Source organism: Carcharhinus amblyrhynchos, chromosome 12 (assembly GCF_965287045.1).
Source record: "Carcharhinus amblyrhynchos chromosome 12, sCarAmb.v2.hapA, whole genome shotgun sequence".
In the NCBI taxonomy this organism is placed as follows: domain Eukaryota; kingdom Metazoa; phylum Chordata; class Chondrichthyes; order Carcharhiniformes; family Carcharhinidae; genus Carcharhinus; species Carcharhinus amblyrhynchos.
Genome location: NC_137335.1, coordinates 33670265 through 33684462, shown reverse-complemented (window position 1 = coordinate 33684462; position 14198 = coordinate 33670265). Strand labels below are relative to the sequence as shown.

The following is a 14198-nucleotide window of genomic DNA, read 5'->3' as shown; positions in this document are numbered from 1 at the left end:
AAAAATAAGGCTGATGACTGCAGGCAGAGGTCACAATGTGAGATTATGATATGGTGCTCATAAGAGAAATGACTCAAGGGGAGATTTCTGAACTTAATGTTCTGAGCCCCAAGGTATTCACGAAAGAAGGGGAGCTCGTTGTGCTGGGAGTTCAACATGTAAGAATAATGGTGTATTTGAAGGACCATAGACAGCCTATTTAGTTAAAGATAGGGTTGTTACACAATTGGGTATATACTATAGTTCATCAAATAGTGGAAAGAAGATAGAGGAGCAAATTTATATAAGAGGACTTTCTTTATCACTGTTTCCGGCTGATGTAGAAGGAGTCTGTTATGAATCCAATCTTGGAAGATGAATTGGAGCATGCTTCATAGGGGGAGCAGTCAGTGAGCAGTGATCCTAATATCAGGTTTAGAATAATTATAGAAAGGAACAAGAATCAGACATAAAAATACTTATATGGAAGGGGATTAATTTCAGAGACTTGAAAAGGGATCTCGCCCAGGTGGATTTCACAAAAAAAGAAGGCGATAAAACTCAGTTACAGGCCAGTTAACCAGAGAAATATTTAGAGAGGCAAACAATATTGATTGGCACTTGGAAAAATAATGGCTAATAAATGAAAATCTGCACAAAGTTGTGATAGTCTCAATCAAGTTCTCCTCGTGTCTGCTTGGGTCTCCTCCGGGTACTCTGGTTTCCTCCCACAGTCCAAAAATGTGCGGGTTAGGTTGATTAGCCGTGCTAAGAAATTGCCCCTTAGTGTCCAGAGATGTGTAGGTTAGAGGGATTAGTGGGTATAATATGTAGGGATATGGACTAGGACCTGGGTGGGATTGTGTTCGGTGCAGACTCGATGGGCTGAAGGGCCTCTTTCTGTACTGTAGGGTTCTATGCTGGACTGACTTGATCGAGTTCTTTGAAGTAATCAAGAGTTGATGTTGGGCTTCAAAATATACTTCAACAAAATTCCACATGAGACTTGCTAGTAAAATTAAAGCTCACGAGAGCTAAGAGACAGTAGTTAAGTGACAAAGGAAAAGGCAATGTTAAATGATTGTTTATTAACTGGAAGGAAGTGTAAAGCCATGTTCCCAGGGGTCAGCATTGGAACCACTGTTCTTTCCAATGCATACAAATGTCTTGGACAGAAGAACAAAAATGAAATTCAAAAACGAGAAGGATTGTATAAATTCTTTTGGGGAATGAGTTGGAAGCTGGTAATAATTGGATTATTTTATCCAAGAACTGGCAGAGGCATGATGGCCTCTGTGGCCCGTGCTTGTAACACTAAGTATCATTGCGAACTGGAAATTGCTGTATGATGTGTGAGCCAAGTTAGATGAACAGAAAAAGTCACACTTCTGTTTACTTTTTGCCTATGCTGTCTTCACCTTTTCTGGCAATGAAGTGCAATGTTGGTATTGGCAACCTCTGTCAGAAGTATGAACAAAACCTTCCCAAAGGCTAGTTTTTTTCTTTTCCTCCACCTCCCCCCACCAATGGCCTTTGCTGAAGTTGTGAAATGAAAACTAGGTAAACATGGCTATGAAACCCTACACCATTGTTTCAAACCTTGCCAAGCATATTGAAAAAACCATTGTGTGGGGACAGCAGCAGGGTGGGGGAAAAAGCGATTTGCCATAGCTGTTCCTGTTGGGTGGTAGTGGGAGTTGGATGGACAGGGTGGAAATTGTTGATATATGAAACAATATATTTGCCAGTCTAAAAGCACATGTTCAATTTTTGGGAGCCAATTTTCTATCTGTGCAGGCTCTTCTCAAGAGGACCCCCAGAGAATTATTAATTTGGGATGAATTTGAAATTCACAGCATTCTGATTCTAACAGGTGAATTTTCTGTCTGAAACAATTTAACTTTAGGGCAGCTCTGGTACTAACATGCCAGATTCACTCTTGTGTCTCCAGCAGAGAATATAGTTTGTCAATTCCTTCCATAGGCAAGTTACTATGGGAAAGATGTATTGAGTTACATATCTTATAATAAAGCCTAAGGCCAGCGAGCAAGGTGATACTCTGTGCATTTACCTGTGTCAACCTTCAGTTATCTGACTCCCCAAGATGAGATTTCTGTCTGGTTTTGTGGATATAGATTTGTTTTCTAGAGGTGTAAACCAAGAATGAGACAGATTCCAGTTCAATAGGTTGGAACAAAAAATAAAATCATGTGATCTTTCGGCACTTGTGCTGCTAAAAGCCAGGTAGTTATCCTTTTTAATAGGAACGTCCAATTATATTGCTGTAGGAATATTATCCAACAAAAATGTAACAACTAGAACAGTAAAGTTGGATATTTCTTTCTGTATAGTAAGTTTTCTCTAACTAATTCCAAGATCATCATCTCTGCTTTCAGGGTAATAGCTATTTTCTTGAAATAATGTTGAACAAATCTGTTCTAGTCAGTGCAAAATTGGAAGTTTAAACACTCAGCATTGTAAATTGTAATTTGTACCTCTTCTGTAATTTCTATGCTTCTAATTTTGACTAGCAAAGACCTTGCTTTAGTAAAATATATACCAGCTGTACAGGTTTATAAAAAGTCATAATTGTTGCTTGGCAGGTAACCTTTCATTTTAATCTTATAAATTCAATGTGGCATGTTGATCTAATCCTGCTTTCCACCTCCTCTCCACCCCTCATCCCAAAACCCCCAACATAAGTAATTAAACTCAATCCATTTGAAACTGTCAGTGTATCTGTCACTACACAGATTTTCATGTCTTTTGAGTACAGGGACTTTCCCATTAGCTTAGTTTCAATGGTTTTCAAACTTCGCTGTGCAAATAACTTCCTACAACTATTGACACAGTCTGGGGATTCCCCTGCCATAACTTCTCAAAAATGGCAGGAAAACTATACTACTGTAGTATAGATTTCTAAAATGGCATTTGGCCAATTGTTATTCAAGAATATGATGTTCTTGGGACAGTGTTTGTGCCAAATCATACTAGTTCTCAGCAAGCAGACATTTGGTGATCTTGCACAGTTTATAAACCAATGGGTGGGGTTTCATGGTTGCTGCTGCCCTGAGACTAGAAATTCCTGCCTGAAGTCAAAAGACCTTTAAATGGTCCATCAAATTTTCCGTCCCGCCTGTGACAATCCCTCTGGAGGGCAGAACCAGAAAACTAACTTGTGTCTTGATTGTTAAGCTTGGCTGTTATACTTGAATTCTAGTCAGAACTTTGTGGGTTCAACCACAATGGCTGCTGTATTTACCTGCACCCAGGTAATTACAAAGTGTAATTACTTGTGTATAAAACACTTATGATTTCTGAGATACAATACAGTACAGTTAGAAATGCAAATTCTTTCTTTTCACTTGATTTTATTGCTCAGTGTAACTCATGGTATTTCAATAATTGAAGCTTTTTTTTTAAGCATTTGTTTCTGGGCCATCAATCCAATAATGCTTTCTCTTAACACTCAGGAATGACCAAGGTGACCTGGATTATGAGGCGGTGAGCAAGCAAGGACCACTCAGGCCTGTACCAAAGGGTTCGGAGTCGCCCAATTCTTTCCTTGATCAAGAATATCAGAGACGGCGGTTTACTATTGCAGAATATGATCAGTTGCCCCCATATGCATTTGAGGTGCCTAAACCCACCAGAATGAGGGACAAGACACAGTTATATGGTGTGTTCACTATTGTGCTTTCTGAAATTTAAGTGGTTAACTTTTTTGTTTTCTTCTCCGCCCTCTTGTTAGAGTTTCCCAAATTCCAACATGTTGGAATTAGATACTGCCAAGTCATTGGAGTGTTCAGCAGTGTTACTAAAGGTTGAGGTCTGCACAGATTGTATCCAACAGAATCTTGAACGTAAGATTTAGGTAATACCTTGGGCAAGATTCTATGGCCTCGCTCATCCTGAAACCATAAAATTCTGCCTGAGGTCAACGGACCTTTCCACGGTCTGCCCCTTGCCTACATAGATTCCTGTGGTGGGCAGGTTGGTAAAATTCTAGCCCTTAAGTTTAAAAACAGCAAGTCTTAAAGACTGGATGTGACGAAGAAGCTTGGAGGTATGGCAGTGGTATTGTACTTGGATTTCCTGAAGGTCTTTGATATTCTTTCTCTAGAAAGACTGATCTGAAAAATGAAGCAAGTATTTGTGGAAATATTTTGAAATGTATATTGACTAATGAAGAGTTGTAGCATTGGGATTGTTCCTGAGTTGGAAGAATGTTACCATTAGGATCTTTGTTTTGGGACTTCTTTTGTTTAAAATTTTTGCAACTAAACTGGAACTCTGAATCTCGAGCAGAATGTCTTGATCTGCATATTACAAAGCAAATAAAGATTGATGACACCAAAGCTGGATAGAACAGGAAAACTTCAATCTGTTTGGCAATTAGACGGGTAGCAGATGAAATTGTGTAGAGAAATAGAAAGCAAGTCACATGCAGACAGAAAATCCAAGAGACTTGATTGATTGGGCAAAACTAATTTGCATACAAAGAAGAGATCTGTGTGGTGCTGATTAACAATACATTGAAGTTGTTGCAACAATCCTTGGTGGTAATGAGTTTAAAAAAATGTTTAAACAATGTATGAAAAGATCAAAATTGAGCCAAAATACTGAAGGAATTGTGCCACTTTGTAAATCACAGGTTCAACCATACTTTGTTTACAAAGTAACCTGCAACTTGTTGGAGTCTGCTCATTGTTGAGATATGTCCCAGCAGTAATTAAATTCTTCATCTCTGTGGGTCCTTTTCTGATACAGGATCGACCGTAGAACTGGCAGTTCATGATGTTGGTACTTGGGGAAAACTCTGCAGCTGCTCCACTTCTGGCTGCCTTACTGACACATTGGACATTGCAAAATTGGTGTAGATGCTATTTAAAACATGCTGAGCAAATTTCAGTGCTTACTGCCACGTGGGTCAGTTGGTTGCATGTTTTCCAGGGAAGGTAGTCGGCAATGCAGAAGTTTGTAGGACTCTTTTTTTTAAAAGATGACCTTGTACCACTTCTACTGACAACCCTGACAGTGCTTATCCTGAAACAGTTCCCCATAAAAAAAGTCTGCTTGGGGATTCTATAACTGCCCTATTTCAGTTACTGCAGTACAAAAAAGATATAGTAGCTATTGAAACAACATAGAAAAAAGCAACCAAAATGATGAGGGATCCGATTTATGAAGCACAATTATGTAAATCAGAGCAAGAAACCAAGTAGACCTTATTCTCAATAATCTACCTATTACAAATGCATCTGTCAATGACCATCTTGATAGGAGTGACCATCTCACAGTCCTCATGAAGACTAAGTTGCATCTAAACACTGAACATATAACATCTAATGTGATATGTGGCACTGCCACTGTGCTAACTGGGATACATTGAGAAAGACCCTACAGTTCAAAACTGAGCAGCAGAATTTAACTACAATTTGTAACCTCATGGCCCGGCATACCCCTCACTCTACCATGATGATCAAGCCAAATTTTCCAAATTTGGAGCACTTGGAATTTCAGCTTAAATTGGACATGCAATAGGACAGATTCTCTGGGTTTTTTTTGCTCCTATTAACAATATGACTGGCATACGCCAACCATATTGCCAATCAAATAATCTTGCACTCATGCAAGTAAGAAAAAATTTGAGGAAAGATCAATTTTCCAATGAGTACATTGTTCAACATTTTATTTTGGGAGATGACTCATGCTATAATTGTGTACCAGCCTTGCAAGATGTTCATAGATCGTAGATCCCTACAGTGCAGAACGAGGCCCTTTGGCTCATCAAGTCTGCACCGAACATAATTCCATCCAGGCCCTACCCCCATATCCCTACATATTATACCACTAATCCCTCTAACCTATGCATCCCTGGACACTAAGGGGCAATTTCTTAGCATGGCCCATCAACCTAACCCACACATCTTTGGACTGTGGAAGGAAACCAGAGTACCTGGAGGAAACCCACGCAGACACGAGGAGAATGTGCAAACTCCACACAGACAGTGACCCAAGCCAGGAATCGAACCTAGGTCCCTGGAGCTGTGAAGCAGCAGTGCTAACCACTGTGCTACCGTGCCACCCTGTTGCCACACAAACTTATGGCTGCAACAAGAGCTCATAATCTCTTGATTCATCATTTTATCTTTTGATCGCATCAGTCATAAGTCAGTTCATGATGTTCACACCTTTGAGTCAGATGGTTATGGGTTCAAATCTCACCATAGACCCTGACCACAATATCTAAACTGGCACTCCGATATGACACTAAAATGTTGCATTGATCTAAGTCTCATCTTTTGACTGAGGTGTTAAACCAAGGATGTTTCTGGTCAATGTGCAAGATGCCATTGCTGCTGCTCTTCAAAATAGTGCAGCGTTATCCTCGCAAGTACTGATTTCCATCCACCCCCCCGCCCCCCCCCCAAAATTAGCATCACTAAACTAGCATTATCTGATCATAAACATATTGCTGTTATGGGAACTTGCCGTGTGTAAATTGGCTGCTGTGTTTCCTACATTACAACGTCAACTACACATCAAAAGTGCTTAACTAGCTGTAAAGCACTTTGAGACACCATGGTCATGAACACATTATATAAATGCAAGTTTACTTGTAAGAAATTAAAGAAAGGACCCACCTATCCTTTCAGATGGAGATAAATTAAATCACAGCACCATTTTGGTGTAGCAGAGCTCTCCCAAAGTTGTAGCCAAGATTTATCCCTCAAAACCTTGACGAACATCACTAAAATAGATTACCTTTGGTATTGTCCAGTTAGTATCTGCAGGTCTTTGCAGTGCTGTATTGACTGCTGCATTATACTGCCTGCATTCCAAACGTTGGCTATAAAGCACTTTGGAACCTCCTGAAGTTGTGAAAGGTGTTGTATTAATTTAAGGCTTTCTTTAAAATTGCATTTTCTAAACTTTGAATCTAACAATATTTGGTCTACATCAGCAACTGGACATTTGCCAAAATGGAATGTAGAAACTGTAACAAAACTGTGTGCCATGTTTGGGAGTCAGTTTCAAGGTTACACTGAAATCTAAAGATTTTTATCAGGCAGCTTGAACTTGGACCTTACACTTGGCTTATGTTATCCAAAACGTACTCCCAAGGCGAGCTTTTTAAGTTACTCCTGAGATTATTTCATATAATTTTATTGCAGATTTATTTCTTAAAAGTCTAAAATTTACTAGCTGAATTTTTGAAACTGGACTTCAAACCTCATCTTGAACTTGAGAATGTTTGACTCTTTCAGGAAGTAGTATACTCAAAAATGTAACATGTTATGTTATTAATAGGAAGACCACGACCTCTGTCAATGCCAGTGAGTGGCAGCTGGATGGGTGCAGTTGAAGCTTGTTCAAGGCCCAGAATGGAAGGCAGGAAAGGTTTGTCAAAAACTATGGTTATCTTTGATCTGTTTACTTAATTTGCTTATGATGTTTAAGGAGTATTCAGGTATTATCATGATTTTGTGTATAGTTCTAGTCAACTGTGTACAGTTCTGGTCATCCTTTATCGAAAGGAAGTTGTTAAACTAGAAAGGGTGCAGAAAAGATTTACACGAATGCTATTGGGACTTGATGGTTTTAGTTATAAGGAGAGGCTGGATAGACTGGGGCTTTTTTCCATGGAGCGTAGGAGGCTTGGGGGGGGATCTTGTGTGTAAAATAATAGGGGACATAGATAAAGTAGGTAGACAACAACTTTTCCCAAAGATAAAGGAGTCTAAATCTTGAGGGCGAAGGCTTAAGGTGAGGGGGAGAGAGGTACAAAAGGATCCAGGAGGACAATTTTTTTCACTGAGGGTAGTGAATGTCTGTAGCGAGCTACCAGAGGCAGTAGTCGAGGTGGGTACAATTTTGTCTTTTAAAAAGCACTTGGACAGTTACATAAGCAAGATGGGTATAGAGGGATATGGGCCAAACACGGGAAATTGGGACGAGCTTGGGGTTAAAAACTGGGTGGTATGAACAAGTTGTGCCAAAGGACCTGATTCCATGCTGTAAACCTCTGACTCTATTTCAAATTGTTTTTGTTTAGCTCACCACAGGGACAAACTACACACTGTGTAGAACTTTTCATTTAATATTTGCTTCCCAGTATTTATTTTGGTATGATGGTGGGCCTTAGGAAATGGATATATTTCCTGCATCTCTCATCTGAGCAATTCAGTCAATATTAGGAATGTATTTGTCTGTCCATGGTGAAGCAACATTCAGTATGTTTGCATTTGCCCATAGAGCCTGAGCTTTTGAACTCAAGTTTTGTGAGCCAACCATCAAAAAAGCCTCTATACAAAATCTGAGACCGATGTGAACAGGGCAAGCAACTATGCATCTCCTTAACCAATCAGGTTGAAGAGCAGCACAGTATGTGAACCAGGAAATTTCATCTATAACAAACCTAAAATACTGTGGATGCTAATAATCTGAAACCAAAATCGAAAATTCTGGGAATTCTCAGCATGCCATAGATCTGAAATGTTAACTCTGTGTCTTTCTCCATACTTGGTTCCAGACTTGCTGTGTGACTTCAGTCAGAATTTTATGTTCAATGTCAAATCGAGCAGATAAAGTAAAATGGGGAGGGAGAAAAAGAGTAGAGATAAAAGATAAATGTTGATTTTTTAAAAACAGCAGTCTTCAGCAGTAATTCACACCTGAAGAAATGAAACTCTACACTTGTAAAAAAAAGTTTAATTTTCAGTGCCAACAAGAAAGGGAGGGCTATAATTCTTTGAGAAGTTTAGTTCATACATTTCAGGCAAGTACAATAATTTTATGCTGTTCCATGTATTTCAATGCTAACTTTCTTGGCATCTGGGATAGCAACTTCCTAATGCTGTCTGACTTCCATGTAAATAAGGGGGAATGATATTTCCCTGGCCATTAATTCCATGGCAACTTTCAACCTGTATAAAGGAACATTTCATGAAGTTGCCTTGTTTTTCAATAGAAGTAGTATCTAGTCAACCTTTTGGAGACAGTAAATAACTTAAAAGGGGCCTTTCTGCAAACATCTCACAGTTCCCCAATCACATTTGATGTGCATGCTATGCCTATAAGTTAGCCCTAAGCCAGAATCTTATGGAAATGGTAGGGATCTCGGCCTCTGACTAGAGGGCTGGTGAAAACCATGCATCGCCTCTTTCCAGGGAATGGCCCACCACATCAAATGGTACTCGGGCTTCCTCGGAGCAAGGACTGTAGGGCAGAAGTCCTCCCCTCTGAAAGCTGCTGGCCGAACAACTCTATTCGACAGCAGCGTCCACAGGGAGGTGGTGGCTGCTGCCATGGTGACACCTATAAGATCTAGAATCGTTGTTGGTTCTTAAGCCACAGGTGAATGAGGGCTCGGATGTTGTGGTAAGGGGATGTTTGACAGGGAGGGGGGAGTGGTTCACAGTTGGTTGCTGTCATCATTAAACTGACAGACTTAAAGTCAGGAACTCTGTGCTTGGGTCACAGCATATGCAAGGATCCTTCCAACCTACCCAAATGTTGATTTTAAAAGCATGCAACATGAACTGTCAGAGGAATACAAATGATCTAAAGGAACATGTATGAATCCAAGACTTTTATATTGTGTAACTTGAGTATTGCTGGAAAAAGACATTTTGTTCAAGCTTTTCATCTTGCACTCATCAGGACAATCGCACGAATACCAATGTCAAGGGAAACCAGGACTTTACTGTTTGAGCAGAGAGTGCTGATTAGTTGGCAAGTGGAAAAGGCAGAGATGTTGCCGAGGAAAATGCATCAGTTAGTGGTGATTAACTGTTAACTGCTAAACATTGTTTGAAAATTAACCTAGACAGCTTAATTCTGGTCAAGGCATTGCCCTGAGGAATGAACCAGTGAATGGCTATCACTTTTTTAAGCTGAAAAAGGAACAATATGTGTACATATTCTCTGTCTGCAAAGAACAAGGCCCTGGGTACTAATATAAGTAGCTTTCAGCAATACTCAGGTTCTGTAGTCCCAAATGACTATTCAGTAACCTGTTTATTCAGGTTATTCAGATTCCTTAACTTCTCAGTTCTAAAAGAGTCAAAACCATCTCTTTCAGGAGAGGACTACCTCTATCGGTACTTCAGCAATGAAAGAATTCCACCAATCAACGAAGATTGTGTTGCAACACACATTTCTAGACCAGCAGTTGGTAGACACTCTGGCAGGGCTGTAACTGGGAGATATTCTGTCAGCCCTGAACTACACAACAGAATGACATTCCCCAGTCATCAAGATGGACCCAAAAAAAGTTCAAATTCACCAGAAAAAAACTCACTGGCACATTCATCACCGGTTAGTTGGATTACAAGATTTAAGCTATTAACTCACTGAATTTTATATTTTTTGCCAATCATTTCATACTTATGTCCAAGATCAGTGCACTAAGCTACATGTTTTATCATCTTGTGATGCTACAACTGAGAAAAATACAGGTCGCGTGACTTGTGTGTTTTTACCCAAGTCAAATTTAAATCTATGTCCCAGGAGATTCCTGTTAAATGGTGCCTTACGCTGTGACTAAAATGGTTGCAAATGCAATGTAATTTTCTCCATTTGATTTGACTTTATGATTACCTTTTAATATGTGTAGTGTCGTTGTGCAAACACTTTGTTTCTCTGGAGATCCTGAGCAAAGACTTTAAGTTACTCAGAATATTAAGTGTATGAGCTGAACAATATAAAAGGAGTCTGCTCATCTTTCTAAATTGAGCTCCAGGCTAAGTTAATAGGTGCACATCCTCCTTGAATAGTGAATGCATATGTTGTTCATATCACTAAAGTTACTGAAAACAGGGCAACAGTGTACATTGTGTTACAAATACTATTCTTTTGATATGTGGAAATGTATATAGAAAATGTTGCAGTAATGCTTAATTCACCAAGAAGCTCATTGTACTTGGGACAAGATGTCTCATCCATGCACCTATGATTTGGAATCTGTAGAATCTTTTACAATATCTGATCCCATGTATTGCTGAATAGTTGCAAAATTTAGCCAAACCTTTAATGAAATGTGTTTTCGACACTTAAGGGTTTAACTAACTGGTACCACAAAGCAAGTCTGGATTGGGTATTAAGATCCATGCATTTGTAGTGTTTCTTCACTTAACAAGTAATCATTGACATCTATGTTATCCCTTGAGAAAGAAATTGTAGAACTTTACAGTACAGAAAGTGGCTACTTGGCCCATGGAGTTCATGCTTGCTGATTATGTAACCATCTGGCCTAATCCTGCTTTCTAGCTCTAGACCCACTGTTATAGGTTACAGCACATCAAGTGCATATCCAAGTACTTTTTAAATATTTTGAGGGTTTCTGGCTCTTGCCATCCTTTCAGTCAATGAATTCCAGATTTCCACCAACTTCTGGGTGGAAGTATTTCCCCTCAAATTCCTTGCAATGTCCTACCTCTTGATTCCAAATCTATGTCTGTAAACATCTTAATTATACCTCTCATACTTTGCAAATCATTGATATATACCATAAAAAGCACGGCGCCTAGTTCTGAACCACTCAAGAAGCAGCCTTTCAGAGGTCCTGCTGACAGAGCAACTTTCATTCTATCGCTCTGCATGTTCCAAGTTCCCTTACTTTTTATTGCAATATGTTGCCCCCTCAACTGCTTCATTGAAGTTTGTAATCTGAGGCTAATTCTGATAGATGGGTATTACTTGCCCTTGGATTTCTCCTTCGTGGTATATTTGGCACAGCCTCGCTGAAACCATTCTTCAAATAACGTGAATTAGAATTATCTTTATTTGGAAAAGCAATCATTTACAAGTGGAATTCATGGTTGTGGTTATCTCCATTTTGCATGTTTGGGCCATAATGGAGCAACTTCACCATTTCACCTGTAGTTGACTCAAGTCCAAGTCAGCCGTCATGGTTTTATAAGGGGCTGATGTTTCTGGATCTATGAATCAAAGGCATTGAAGTTATTTGATGGACCATGTGTTTTTGTTTTCTTTAGCCAAAGGTACCTGAAGAACTGTGATCATGGAAATTCGATATTCAAATTTCAGTTCCTCAGAAGGTCATTGATTATCCTAAGTTGTGACTAATGTCTGCTCATTCTCAGCTCTAAAAGACCACAATCAAAAAGTTGCTCTGGAAGAGTATGATGCACTCCATGACATAATTTTCTTTTAAAAAAACTCTCATTCCTTTCCATTACTTAACATACAGCCACTTCAGCAGTGAAGTAATTGGACTGTTCAAATGTGTGGAGAAATTTTATAAAACAGAATGATCACAACCAAAGTTTAGCGGCCTCTCGCTTGACTTATTAAGCCAATGAGTTCCTCTCCATATCGAGCACTCGCTTAGCTTTGTACAGGCATCTCCAATGATGTGAATGGAAAAATATATCATAATGAAACAAAGCCACTGTATAATTCTGGTTAGTAAAGATGATGTGGGCCTATATAATGGTGACTATAAGAGTTACAAGCTTAAAGTCTGGAAGTGCGGCTAAGAAATGAGACATAAACCTGCATATGCAATTTACTTGCCAAATAGACAATTGTGCATCTGGAGACTGGATTATGTAGATTTACAACTATTTGGATGTTAATAGAGTATTTATATATATATTATAAAAATATGCTTTACAGTTTTGTTTTAACTTTTATTAATGTACAAATATTCAAAAGATCTACCATGGCTATCAGTGTATAAACTATTCTGTATTGATAGAAACACTGAGTACAATGACATCTCCAATTGCTTAAATTGGCACCATTTGCACAAGAAAGGCATACCAGTATTTATACGCAGAGTTTCTGACAGTCTATAATTTTTTCCACTTCTCCCCAACAAATTCAGTTTTAAGATTTCTAGGGGAGGGGACATGTTTATTGTAGCTGTTTCAGGGAGCCACTGTCTATTTGCATTTCTGCGTTTAAAATACTGAAATATTTACTGAGTTGAAATGTACTTCAGTGTTTAAAATATCGTTTTGAAAGATTATCATACTTCAAAATGTAAATAACTGTAACATGACTGCTTTTGTTTAAAACTGATTGTTAAAACTTACAGAATTACCGATTAAAGGTGCAGTTTTTTTCAAAAACCGTGTAATTCTTCATTTATTGCATGCTAAAGTTGTGAGGATGTTCTAACCTGTGAAGAGTTGTTTCAGTATTGTAAAATCCCTAGGTTAGATTTGTGATACCTAATCAAATTTATTTTTATTATAGGTTCAGGTATTCCACTGCATGACTGAAATAACTGCAAACAATGATGAGTGGAGGCAGATTGAATGAGAACCGGATGGGTGACAAGTCACTTTCTAAATGGCCTTGTTGGTGCAAAACCTTGCCAATTAACAGCAAAAAGAATGTGAACTGCCCATGAGTTTGTAATTCATGCTGCCAACAGTTCATGTACTTCAAAAATTAGCCTAATGTATTTTTTTAAAAAACAGGTTTCAGTACTAAATGGTTTGTTCTATATAAAGTTAGTTTATTTATTAATCACAAGTAGGTTTACATTAACACTGCAATGAAGTTACAGTGAAAATCCCTTAGTCGCTACATTTGCGCCCATTCAGGGACACTGAGGGAGCATTTAACATGGTCACTGCGCCTAATCTAATCTATATAATGCATACAATCATGGAGATTAGATTAAATGGGGGAAAAGCTGCAAATGCTGAAATATTTTAAAATGTAATATGTATACTTGTGTAAAAGTCATATTTTTGGGTCACAGGTCATGGCATTCACACGGGTAATGTTTTCAAGGATATGACATGAGCTTGATTTGGGCCATGTGGAATCCAAAAAGTATAATGGATCACCATAATTAAAAATGAACCATAAGAATTCACAGTCACAACACAATTTTTCATTCATAATTGATCACTTTGATAATTAGAATAAATAAAACCTAAACTTTTATAAAATATATATTTTACATGTTTATTTACCTTTCATTCTATCTCCTTCACAATTGCGTTGGAACGAGATAGGATCAGGCAGGCTAGGAAGGTGTTTGTCTGGGGTAAGGGGAGATACGAAGAAGTCAGGAAGTTACTTGGACAAATAAACTGGAAGGAGGCGTTCTTAGGGAAAAGTACCAAAGGAAGGTGGCAGATATTCAAGGAATGTGTGTCTGGAGCTCTGAATGACAACGTTCCGATGAGACGAGGGGGTTTTGGTGGGTCGAGGGAACCGTGGTGCACAAA

The 14198-nt window shown here is 38.7% G+C and overlaps 1 protein-coding gene across 3 annotated transcripts in view; it reads left to right on the top strand.

The window, feature by feature from the left end:
* cnksr3 (cnksr family member 3) overlaps positions 1 to 13944 on the top strand; it is a 153614-nt gene extending 139670 nt beyond the window's left edge. For 2 of the 3 annotated variants that reach the window (XM_080200342.1, XM_080200344.1), the window contains 4 exons: positions 3453 to 3658; positions 7294 to 7383; positions 10067 to 10302; positions 13210 to 13944. In XM_080200342.1, the coding sequence (XP_080056468.1) occupies positions 3453 to 3658; positions 7294 to 7383; positions 10067 to 10302; positions 13210 to 13275 (598 nt within the window). In that variant the 3' untranslated portion in view covers positions 13276 to 13944. Of the gene's footprint in view, positions 1 to 3452; positions 3659 to 7293; positions 7384 to 10066; positions 10303 to 11981; positions 13098 to 13209 lie in introns of those variants that run through there. The other variant, XM_080200343.1, reaches the window with a different exon arrangement.
* Positions 13945 to 14198: the final 254 nt, after the last annotated feature.